The 13,062-nt window shown below is 39.5% G+C and overlaps 1 protein-coding gene across 1 annotated transcript; it reads right to left on the bottom strand.

The window, feature by feature from the left end:
- Window positions 1-530: 530 nt before the first annotated feature.
- On the bottom strand, window positions 531-12,893 carry rabggtb (Rab geranylgeranyltransferase subunit beta). Its single transcript, XM_066678030.1, has 9 exons — window positions 12,851-12,893; window positions 11,966-12,073; window positions 10,589-10,786; window positions 10,097-10,202; window positions 9,958-10,010; window positions 9,538-9,648; window positions 8,634-8,759; window positions 2,097-2,246; window positions 531-1,928 (listed from the first exon to the last, which is right to left on the bottom strand). The coding sequence occupies exons 1-9, from the start codon at window positions 12,851-12,853 to the stop codon at window positions 1,788-1,790; spliced, it is 996 nt and encodes a 331-aa protein (XP_066534127.1). The 5' UTR covers window positions 12,854-12,893; the 3' UTR covers window positions 531-1,787.
- Window positions 12,894-13,062: the final 169 nt, after the last annotated feature.

Raw genomic sequence — 13,062 nt, 5'->3', positions numbered from 1 at the left:
CCACTCACGAGACCAGAACAGCTCCAACTAAAATGTCTCTTTGTGACAATGTCTTCAGTGTCTCTAGTCCTGCCCCCACTGTCCAGATTCAGCTCCAGAAACCACAGCTTCAAACCATTTAGATTAATGCACCTTCCTTTCTCTAACACAAAATCTGGTCCATCCAAGGCTCCGCCTATAAATCACTTCACCGCTGCGAGACTGGAGGTTTACTGATAAGCGCTGATGAGAAACAACAATCAAGCTAATGACTTTGGACTGGGGTGGGCAGTGTCCGAGTGCTCATCATCAGGGCTCAATCAGTGTTAACCTTTATCTGGGACGAGTAAATTGGTGTCAGACATGTGGAAAAGAAATTTCTCCATCAGAAACAGAGAGACAGGTCCAGAGGAGCTGGAGTAATTCTCTCTTTCCAGCCCTCACATCCAAAGAAAGGACTAAATTATTAAGTGGCATAAAATGGTCTTAAAATGACAATAATAAAATTTATGGCAATTTTTTCTGGGACAATAACTTGTATTGAACACAGAATATTGATACAGTGACAGGCCTAGTTTAACTTAACTTTATTTCAAATAATATGTACACGTGTCATTTACATGTTATTGAACTTCTGACCACAGCAACAGTTGCTGTGATATTTATGGACATATTTATTGTGGAGTATTAATGGGTGACCTGAATCAGGAGTGGTAGCAGTTGATTGGTTCCCCAGGACAGCAGCATCTGAGGTTTGTTTTAGCCACAACCTCCCTGGTGGTGTGTGACTCAGTGACCATCCAGCAGAACTGAGGAGAAGGGAACCGGAGGGAACAAAACCCAGGTTTAACAATAAAAGTCCAGTCAGAACCACGCTTCTGCATGTGACGTTTTCTCTGAGTTAACGGGTGTAAAATCCTTTTAAAGCTGTATTAGTGTCACCCGAGACGTGCTGTAATCTGAGTCGTTAAGATCTGTGTTTCTCTGAATGGCCAAATTTTATAAACAATATTTACTGAGTGTGTTTCCTCTCTGTCACTCTCTGTTAGCAGCTGTATGAATGGAGCTTACGTACATTTTAAAAAAGGCAATAAGGACACATAGCAAACTGCAAAAATGGACTAGGTGCAAGTCCTTCGCTCTCACATTAAAAGAAAGATTATATTAAGCTACAACATAAAGTTGGTGACAATGTATATAAAGTAATACTAGGTGTGTTTTTTTTTTATTAGATCTTCAAAAACAATTTGATGCCCCAGTGAGCTATAATAGAGAGGATAGAGCTTCTGTCATTGTTACTGTGGACTCAGCACAACAGAGACTGCACTATGTAACTTCTGATGCATGTTAGTATGTAAGTAAGAGAGGAAGATTTTATTGGACTATGGACTACTATTTTGTCTGGCATTAACTTGAATTGGGTTTCCTTTTAATTCACTCACTCACATTTAGCATTTAGCCAATAGTGCTCATAGATGTTCATACGTTTTAAGAGCATTGCTGTTCATCTATGGCTGTGTCTTTATTTAAGTTTGTTTGGACCCATTAAATCTTAATTGTATGCTCCATGTAATGGTTTATTATTTTGCTGGGTTTATCTGCGGTAACACACCCTTTATTTAGTATGAATTGTCCAATCAGATCTTTACAAACTACATTTACAACCCCTCCTCTGGTAAAGCCGATCCAGCTCTAATCTGGATTCATTCAGCTCACTTCCTTGTGCCACTTTAATGAGCTGAAGCAGGTACATTAAAGCAGTGAAAACTCTACAGCACACAGTCCAGCGACCTCTCTGTTGCCCAGGATTAGGTCAGTAAATCCGGCTGAAGTCCGATTCTCTGGAGAACATCCTCAGGCATGCAGAACACAGGGTTCACCGGCTTTATCTGTTCATCCCCCAGAAGAGAAAGACCAGCTACACCAAACAGAGTGTGGAAGGGGTCCACCTGGACATGAGGAGAAAAAAAATACTATTGAATACATTTTTATTATACACCGCTTTGCACCAAAATCTGCAGATGCTCCAATTCCTTTTATAAAGGTGAGAGAAAGACAGGTGAAATTGCCTCATTCATTTATTTGTTTGCAAATCAGTGTGTTATCAGGAACGTTACCATGTCTCCAGGTCTGTCGGCAAATCCTCCTGTCTCCTCGTCCTGACAGGCCAGAATAAAGCTCCTCAGCTTGGCTTTATCGATCCAGTGGATCCTGCCGATAATCTTCAGGGCAGCCAGAACCCACCACGAGTAACACACATCTGGCAGCTGTGAGCGAACCCAAAATCAGTTTAAAACACACACCCACTACCACGCTACAGTGATTTACATTAAAGATCAGCATTATTTACATATGACAATTATAATCATACATGGCTTTGTTAAAGCCACACTAGGTAGTATTTTGCCTTAAAATTACAGCTTCAAAACAATTGTGATACTCCACTGAGCTGTAATAGGGAGAACACTGCAGAAATAGCACTATGTAACTTTCGGAGGAATGTAGGAGACCAATTTCACGTTCCCCCTTGACTTCAGGACAGTGCTGTAAAAGCGAATTATACTCTGTGACTATAGGGGAGTACATTTTACCTAGTAATGCCAAATCTTACCTAGTGTTCCTTTAAGCCTTGTATACTGGCATATAGTCACTGTCCAACTAAAAACCTGTATTTCCATGTGTGTGGATGGTTCTTTTTAATTTTTTTTACTTCCTGCTTTGCTACTATGCAAATGCTTATCCTTTTGCTCCTGCTTCACTCTATTTTTATCTCTATTTTATTTAATTTTTCTAGTTTACTCAGGCAAGTACAGTGTAGTTTTAGCTTATATTTAATATATTTTATTTGATTTTACCCTAAGAAACATTTTTGGATTTTTAGTGACTGAATCAGTAAAGTCTACTGACTACCAAAAAAAGTCATTTACAGAATGCCTCTTTGGGTTCCTGAGCACCTATGCTGCCAGAATTGTTATAGTCTTCTACAAAGAATGACTGTTTTGGAAACAAGCTTTCGGACCTTGTTATCAGAGTTTAAGGACTGGCATTCCTGCACTGTTCGAGGAGTATCAGAGAGCGGGAATACTGGGAGCCCAGTGAGTACAGTTGATAGAAATGAGCACATCCAGAAATGTGTCCACACTGGAACTAAACCCAAAAACTGTACTACATTCAGCTCTGTAGTCTCATCCCCCACCCCTGCTAGTACAGCACATCTAGCCAATGCTAAAGCCAGTGCTGCTGCATCAAGACCACAGCACAAAGCCATTCACTCCACTTGCAGAACAGATTCGAACCACTGCAAGACTTCTGTGAGCTTCCTACTGGCAGGGAACAAACTTCAGGAGAATCAGGAAGGGCCAGCCATTCAGAGCACCCCAAAAAAGCCACAAGACCCAAGTCCATGGCCAGAGCAGACACCTATGGAAGCAAATCTGTCTCATCAGACTTTGAAATATTACCACCTTTGAATTTGTAGCACTGAATTTTTTTGGCACTGAAATTATGCATCTGAATATAATTGCTCTTGAATAGAACTCAAGAATGTTTAAGAACATGTTTTCACTGTTATTATTCAAGGTTAATAAATTCAGATAAAAAAAAAATTCAAGCTCAAAAAATTACAAACAAAAAATATTTCGAAGTTGCTCAAATTCTGTGGATGAGATTCAGATACCAAAATACGAGTTACAAAAATTCAGATACACATCCGGGATACAAAGGATGAGCAATCGATTCATTTGGATTTTCTGTTTCACCTTATATGCTGCACTAGTTGCATTCTGTCGCCGCTAGACAGCGAAATACAACACAACTTCCATACCATGGAAAAACTACACGTTTAGCTTCTTTCTGCGGATATTATCTCTTTATTTTCGAAGTGTCTCAAAAATCTGAAAGGCTCACTAAAGACACAATATAACAGACTATTGATATCCTGAAGATGAAGAAATTTTACTGTAGCAACTTCGAAATATATTGTTTGTAATTTTTTGAGCTTGATTTTTTTTATCTGAATTTATTAACCTTGAATAATAACAGTGAAAACGTGTTCTTAAAAATTCACGAGTTAGATTCAAGAGCAATTATATTCAGGGCAATAATTTCAGTGCAAAAAAAAATTCAGTGCTACAAATTCAAAGTGGTAATATTTCAAAGTCTGATGAGACAGATTTGCTTGCATAGACATATTTGTGGTGATGACTCTGTTTATGGTGTGAAAGATCAGAAATTCATAGTTCAATGTGAGCCTAACATCACAGTTTCTGAACTGAATGAAAAGCTTCCTAGATTGCTGGCTGAACACACAACAGTGAAACGGGTCATTGTCCATGTTGGTAAGAATGACACAAGGAAGGAGGAGTCAGAGGTATTTAAAAAAGGCTTTAATGTTCTCTTTAACACTCTGCTCAAGCTAAACATCCAGTCATTTATCAGTGGTCCGCTGCCTGCAAGGAGCACAAATATGTTTTCCAGGCTACTTGCACTAAACATATGGCTACAAAAAAGCTGCAGGGCAAATGGACTGATTTATATTGACAATTTTAATCTGTTTTTTTGGGAAGAGAGAATTTTTTTGGCAAGATGGACTGCACACCAACAAAAGAGGTGTCAGATTGCTAATAGAGAAGAGACATCTTCTGTTTGTGCAACTTCTCTGCTCCCAGTAGCGAAGACGCGTCAGAGTTAACAGCTAAGGACTTTGGCGTCACCTCAGAGACACTCAGAGTCTGCACTATCACTCAAGAACAACAACATCCTGCCCTTACTGACAGTGCAGCATCACTGGATGAGAACCATGCTCTACAGTATCAGCTGCCAGAGACACAGAAACTGCACGAGCAATCTACACCATCCTCCATCTCCACCTCATCCTCACCCCACCTGAATCTTCCAGCAACAATGGAGAAGCTGGTATCTGCAGGAACAAAGCTGTTACTTTCCCTGTCAGCTAGTCCTCAGGTACAGAGAAAAATTAGCCCAGATTCACCTCCATTACCATCTACTGCCCCAAGGACACAGCAACCCTCCTCCTTCCCACTACACTCACTGATCAAGGAGTTAGTTAAAGTGGCCTCAATGAAGCTCAGCCAGATGGATGATCTGTTAAACAAAATTACCCTACAGCTTACAACACCTCAAAGAAAAAGGCAAGCTCCAAAACCATCATGGGGTCCATGCTGCTACAGTGATAATGTCAGCAGTGCATATTTTCAAAACAAGCTTGGACCCTGTGAGTCTGTAATGTCTCCCATTCCAGTACTTATCAGGAATAGAAAACACAGGGAGTACAGAACAGATGGTGTAAATATTTCCAACCTAAAGTTTGTCCTTAGACATCAGTCAGATCTGGAACCCAAGTCCTTTGTTTTAAAACTAGCTCTTATTAATATTAGGTCTCTTACAAATAAATACATTATAGTCAGTGAACTTATCACCTTGCACAATTTAGACTTCCTGCTTTTAACAGAAACCTGGCTAGAAAACAGCATCAATGCTGTCCTTTCAGAATCCACTCCCTCACACTATAGTTTAAATAGTGTATGTAGAGAAAACAGAAAAGGTGGTGGAATAGCCACCCTGTTTAAAAATATATTTCAATGCAGGCATGCAGCATTTGGTGATTTCCTCTCTTTTGAGCGTTTAAGTACTGTGCTAAAAGGTGCACCTCATATTTTAATACTTACTACTTATAGACCACATAAATACTAAGCAGTCATTTCAACTTTGATCACTTTGTCATCTCAAGAGACTTTAATGTGCACATAGATAATGCCATGGACAAAACTACTAAGGAACTTGATGTCTTTGGTCTGTCCCGACATGTGAATGTACCCACCCACAACCACGGACACACACTGGACTTAGTCATTACCAAAGGGCTGAATAATTCATCTATATCTGTGAAAGATTTAGGGATCTCTGACCACTTCTGTGTCTTTTTTAATATTGAAACCACTCCAGCTGTTCAAACCAGGTCTGTCCGTGTGAAGAAAAGATATTTTACTGAGAACACGAAGGAGCTGTTTATGGAGGCTATGTCAAAAACACAGTGCATAATATCTCATTCTCCTGAAAGTGACCTTGCGAACCTTAACTCCAAAGCTCTGAATCTTACTGATGGTTTGGCCCCTCTGAAAACAAAAACTGTATCTGGTAAGAAGAAAGCACCATGGCGATGCAGCATGGGGGTAAAATCCAAGAAAAACAAGTGCAGAAAGGCTGAGCGTAAATGGAGGCACACTAAACTTCACATTCACATAGAAATTTATATAGAGAAACTCCCAAAATACTATTTGGAAGTTAGAAAGGTCAGACAAACCTACTTCTCTGACATCATTAGTAAAAGCTCTAACAATGCCCGCTCATTATTCACAGTATTTGATCGGCTGAGAAATCCACCACCACAGGTAAACCCAGAACTACTCTGTAGAAAAATGTAACGAATTTGCAGCTTTCTTTAGCAATAAAATCCTAAACATCCGGCAAGCAATCTTCAATACATCTCTTGACAGCAGAGCTGTTCTGATAGAGCCTCAAAATCTGAAATGTACCATGTCTGAATTCACTGCTATTGATCCACATGCATATTGAATGTGTTGCCTGCGCACTTTATGAAGGAAGTATTCTTTTGTATTTCTGAGGACATACTGCAAATAGTAAATGGGTCTCCTTCTTTCAAGGATCTTCCTTCAAGCATTAAAAACTGCAGTAATCAAACATCTCTTAAAAAAGAACAGTTTAGACAGCACTACCCTGAACAACTACAGACAAATCTCTAATCTTCCTTTCATAGGCAAAATTATTGAGAAAGTTGTTTTTATTTAGCTCAGCAAATTTCTACATGAACACTGTTATTATGATGACTTCCAGTCAGGCTTCCGTCCACATCGTAGCACAGAAACTGCCCTCATAAAGATTCTAAATGACATCCGTCTGAACACAAAAAGTGGTAAAATATCTGTGCTTCTTGATCTTAGTGCTTCATTTGATACTGTCGATCACAGCATCCTTTTAGACAGACTAGAGAATTGGGCAGGGCTTTCAGGAACAGTTCTTAGCTGGTTAATATCATATCTAGCGGATAGAGACTACTTTATTGCTATTGGTAATTGTAAATCAAAACGAACTTCGTTGACCTGCGGTGTTCCACAAGGATCAATTCTTGGGCCTCTACTGTTTAACCTTTACCTGTTACCACTTGGACAAATCATTAAAAATAATAAAATCGCCTATCCATAGTTATGCAGATGACACTCAGATCGAATTAGCTCTGTCACCAGGTGACTATAGTCCCATGGACACTCTCTGCAACTGCCTAGAATCAGTAAATAACAGGATGAGGGACAGTTTTCTTCAACTAAACAAAGATAAGACAGAGGTGATTGTGTTTGCCAGCAAGGAGCAAAGACTTGAGGTCACTACTCAGCTTAACAGCAGAGCTCTAAAGCCTAAAGGCCAGGTCAGAAATGTTGGCGTAATCCTGGACTCAGATCTCAACTTTAATGGCCAAATAAAGGCAATAACAAAATCTGCATTTTATCACCTTAAGAACATATCAAAATTCAAAGGGTATGTGTCACAACCAGACTTAGAAAAACTCATTCATGCATTCACCAGGCACTGGACTACTGCAATGGTCTCTTTACTTTACTTCCCAAGTCCACACTTAGGCAGCTGCAGCTTATTCAAATGCAGCAGCTAGAACTTTTACCAGAACCAAGAGAACCGAGCACATCACTCTTGTCCTCGGGTCACTGCACTGGCTGCCAATTAAACACAGAATTGATTTTAAAGTGTTATTAATTGTTTATAAATCAATAAACTGCCTTGGACCAAAATATCTTTCAGATCTGCTAGAAGTGTATGAACCCAGTAGGCCCCTCAGATCACTCGGGACTGGTCAGCTAGTGGTGCCCTGGGTCAGAACCACACAGGAGGTTTCAGTCACTATGCTTCCTGTTCCTGGAACAGACTCCCAGAATCTTCAAATCTAGACTAAAGACCTTCCTTTTCTCCTGTGCATTTGAGTAGCGCTGCACTTACATCGAATTAAAAATGTATATTTACTTATTTTATTTCTAGTACCATTTTAATAACTGTCCTTTTTTATTACTGTGTTTTTTTATTTTACTGAATAGATTTATAATTTTAATATTATGTTTTAATTCTATTTTATACTTTCTAATTGTTTTTATTTTCTTTTACTTTTTAAATTCTATTGTAATCTTTCTGTATCACGCTGTGAAGCACTTTGAATTGCCATTGTGTATGAAAGGTGCTCTATAAATAAACTTGCCTTGCCTTACTATATCATTTGAGCACAACATCTGTTCTTCATACTTTGTGAAAATGTCATGAGGAATGGACCAATAGAAAAGCTCCAAAACCACTGAAAGGTAAGAAGGTTTCTCATTCTCCTTTATCACTACTGTGATAAACATTTCAGCACAAGATGTGCTGAAATGTGGCTCTCCCCAACTCCAAATCAGTCCACAATTTCAAGTCATGTGGCTAAACTGTTATAGACCAAATGTTCATTCATTTATAAATGTTCTGTCAAATTAATTATATCACAACCAATGTTTGCTTTGATTGAGGCATAAATGGTGCGTCTTGGCTATGCTTTTAAAGGAGCAGTAAGCTGTGCTCACCTTCTCAGGTCTGCCATTGAGTCCTCCGGATGGAAGCTGTCTCTCGCAGAGCCACCAGCCGAGCAGATCCGCGTTCACCTGGTGGAGCTGACCAGTGATGGAGAGGAAACCCGTACAGCAATAAATCTGCAGACACAGGTTCAGAGGACAGAGATGAGAACTGGAACTGGGTTCTTTTTTTAGTTCCTGTTCCTGTTCCGAGTGAGCCAAGTAAAAACTAAACCGTGACGTGTAAACCTTGCAGAGTGAGTCCAGAGAGAGTCATCACTCTATGCCACGCAATACAGACGTCCAGCAACTCTCCATCTGTAAAATTTCCAGCTAAAGCAGAGATCACATTTGTTTTTATCCAACTCACAACAGCAGCTCGTAAAATGGTCTTTTGAAGAGGTTCAAACCCTCCTTGGATCGGTGGTCAACAAAAGAATCCAGCTGGACGCTACAACAAGGAATGAACAAACTCTACTGATCTGTCTGAACTCATGACAGAGCTGTGATCAGTCCCAAACAACAACAACACGCTAATACACAATGAGTAAACAACGCTTAATGTTACCACCCACATTGTGGTTTTCAAAGCCCGCTGTTCCCGTTAAAGGTGTGGTTTTGAGATGACACCGGACACATTTTGACACCGGGTACATACCACTGTACGTTACACTACTGGACTCTACACTCTGTTTGGTCCCTTGTTGGTTAATTTTGTTTAAATAATTATTGCACACTTTCTGTAAATCATATAAACTTAATTTTACTTCTCAAATATCACTGTGTTCTTCTGCTATATGATATATTTAACTGAAATTGCTGATCCAAACAAACAATGATTTATAAAGGAAAATCCTGATAATTATCAGGGGTTCTCAAACTTTTTCATTCCACTGTAAGTGTCCTGGGGCCTTACCTGTCCAGCGTGAGATTCAGAGCCAGGCCTACAGCCGAATCCTCCATCAAAGTTCATACAGGACAAAACAAACTCCACTGCCTTATCCACATTAACAGCATCCAACCTGCCCTGGAATCACAGACACCACCTTTAATCAGCTTGTATAATCTCCACAGAATAGCACTGAACAACAATATCCTAATGGGATGATTTAGTGACTTTCCCCATAGCCAAGTGTGGTCCACAATGGTAAAACGCCCCAGAATTGGGCTGTGGGGCAGAGAAAACATGTTTTCTGCAGTGATGGAGTGCTGTTATTGATGTTTATGTGGCTGAACGTTGTCAAATCCTCACAGCAATGTTCCAGCTCCACAATATGACCTCAGTAAAGTTCATCTCCCTGAAGTCTGCATGTGCGATAAAGCCAGATGTTCTTACCAGTAAAGCCAAGGTCGCCACTGCACAAAACGAAAACCTTGTATCTATCTCCCCTACAAAAGAAAACACGGTGTTACCCAGAATCCCATAAGAGGTATTCATGTGATAACAGACACTGTAAATACATAAATAAATTTACCCCATTTGTCTCCGGCGAAAGACCCATCGTCCTGCTGCAGTCCTCGGACATAATCCACCACCTTGTCCACATCGATGGCTTTAACATTGTTGTACAGTGTCAGGATCTGGAGAAAATAAATAAAAGACTATTCATATACACTCATATTTAGTAGCCTTTATTAACAGTTACATTCACATATAAACATGTTTAAATAGTGGGGATCAATTTGAAGGAGCTGCACAATTTCTTTAATCGGTATGGCACTGTTGTGTGTGTGTGTGTGTGTGTATTGAAAGGTGTGGTGTGTTCTCCTTAAGTGGGTTTCCTGGGTGTTTGTGTGTGAGTGTGTGAAACTGCCCCAGGTGTGAGCGAGTGAGTGACTGGGTGAGTGTGTGGTGCTCTCCATTGTGTGTTCGTGCCTTGCGTCCTGTGATTCTGGGTGGGCTCAAGACCACTGTGACCCTGAAAAAAAAATCCTTAGAGAAAATGAATGAATGTATACTGAGACACCTGTACAGCACTGAGTGTGTAGAGCAGGTGTGGGTCATGTCCGATGCTTGCGCTGATTCCTCCACAGTCGTGCTGGCAGGATTTTATAAAGTCTGTGATCTCGTCTCGGTTCATCCTGTGCAGCTGGTCCATCAGATCCATCACAGTCAGACCCCAGTAAACCCCACTCATCCTCAGATACTCAGACAGCGTGTACTCCTACAGATGAGAGAAGAAGAAGAGCTAAAACCTGAGGCTTCTCTGTCACCAGAAATAATATTCACAAGTGAGCGTTTATGATTCTTACTTTTTTAATTTCTTACATTATATTTTACATTCTTGCAAGTTAAAATCACTTTAAATCATAATCATTCACGTACAGTCTACCCATGAAATGTTTTGATGACTGCTAATCAGAAGTATTCAACTTATTTTGTTATTTAATTTAAAGTATTGTTAAAAAGTATAAATGTAAAAAATGAAGATATCAAATAAACATAAAATATGATTTATACAGAAATAATAATATAACTAAGAAAAGTGTCTGAAGAAAATGTACTAAGCACTTCCGTTTTTGAAATGAAGGAACAGGACCAGATTATTCCAAATGAGCTCTATGTTATACAGAGTATTAATTGAAGACCTTAAAGAATATTAAAACAATGCACAAGCGCAAATTTGCCAGGTCCCAAACAAACACGAGCACATGAGTTTAATATTTCCCTGATCCACATTTATACAGCTTCATACCGACACAAACAAACATAAAACTGATATAGAGCTTTTTTTTTTTTAAGAGAGAGCAATCTGCATTAATAATTTTCACAGGTTTTTTGATTTACAATACGTTTAGAAATTGAAAACACTTTGACCAGTCCATTTCCATGTCCTAAACGCCTCAAATTAAAATAAAAAATGCTTTGGACTTGAGCCCACAAATCGGAGTGACATAAAAGTCATTGCCACAGATCGGATATGGATCGGATTTCAAAACCACATATGAAAGTGGCCCAAATCTGATTTAAAAAAGTCAGATTCAAAGCAAATTGTTCTGTTCACACAGACACACAAACGATAAGTCTGTCACATATGAAGAAACAGATTGGATTTGGGCCACTTTTTCTGCTGTGTGAATGTAGCTTAAGTGCTACTTGGTCAGGAATGAAAGAGGAGCAATGTCTCCTCCCTCAACATCCACAGCTGATGTGCCCTCAAGCAATGCACCTAAACCCCAAGTTCTCCTAGGAACTGAGATGACAGCCCACCGCTCTCTTTGTGTATTCACTGCCACAAATGAGATCATGCAGATTTGTAATGTTGTGCAATGCTGAAGAAGAGTCTCAGGATAAAAAGACTTATTGCACCTTTAAATATTACTGATTTAGAGCATCAACTTACGTAATCATCCTTCTTGGAGCCATAGGCAGCGATGTAGTCTGCATGTTTGTCCAGGAGCAGAGTGCTAGGAGCATCAGGCTTAATGACCACATCTTTAATCTGTGTCCCCTACAAGATTAATACAGAGCATGTTATTAATTGACTCAAGCTTGGCGTACTTCTAAAAACCGCAGCCTTATACAGTCACTCACTATCAGTTTATACAGAATCTGAGAAAATTGTACGACCAAAGGTCTGTGTACACCGCCAACATTTCTAATGAGGAGTGTGTTCGAATCCCCACTGCAGGAACACACTCTTGGAATTTCACTGTGAGGATTTGAAGGCAGTCAATCACAAGCATCACTGAGGTCAGGTGCTGATGTCCTCTCTCCAACTCCAGTGATGGAACTCCATCATTCCCTCCAAGGAACAAATTTCCACACCCCTCCAGGCTTCAGGCTCATGTGCAGCTGCTCCCACAGAATCCAATTTTACTTCAGCCTTTTCTATAAAAATCCAAGCTTCTGTGTGTGTGTGTGTGTGTGTGTGTTCACATAACTATAACTGTATTGTCCACATAATTTAAAGTGTATGTTATTATTGTAAACTAGTATTCTCCAATGATCAATTGTTACATTTATTTCACATTAGGGAGTAAAATACAATACGTTTTTAATGTAACGGTAATATTTTAATTTATTTTTAAGGTGCATATTCGGCACTGTCTCAGACGAGCTGATTATTAATGAATTAACCCGACAAAATGACTCTTAAACCTTTACTTTATAAACGAAGACGCTTCACAGACACACTCACAGGCTGTATACAATCAAACCCTATCGTTAGATCACTGACAATAGTGATGAAAATAGTGAAAATCATGAAAAATAATCCATTACTCACCATTCTGCTCCTAAGCCACAGCAAAGCTAACTCCGTCACTACGGAGACCTGTAACGGACAAATCGCGATTTCATTAACGTCATGAAACCAGGCGGTTGTCACGTGTCCTGTTCCTTGTCGCGTCAGTATAGATTTTTTTTTGCAAAAAAACTGTAGAATGCACATTAATGTCCAGTAATCGACTGATTTACAGTGATTAACTTCTTTATGGA

Source organism: Hoplias malabaricus, chromosome 1, assembly GCF_029633855.1.
Source record: "Hoplias malabaricus isolate fHopMal1 chromosome 1, fHopMal1.hap1, whole genome shotgun sequence".
NCBI classification, from domain to species: Eukaryota; Metazoa; Chordata; class Actinopteri; order Characiformes; family Erythrinidae; genus Hoplias; species Hoplias malabaricus.
Note: the sequence above shows the minus strand (reverse complement) of the source record. Positions and strands in the feature narration are given on the sequence as shown.

What these genes read in the sequence shown, in the direction of transcription:
- rabggtb (XM_066678030.1), bottom strand. An exon ending in GCTCCAAGAAGGATGATTAC is followed by an intron (nt 10,787 to 11,965) that starts GTAAGTTGATGC and finishes TCTCATCTGTAG; the next exon opens with GAGTACACGCTGTCTGAGTA. An exon ending in CTGAATCTCACGCTGGACAG is followed by an intron (nt 8,760 to 9,537) that starts GTAAGGCCCCAG and finishes CTGTGTCTGCAG; the next exon opens with ATTTATTGCTGTACGGGTTT.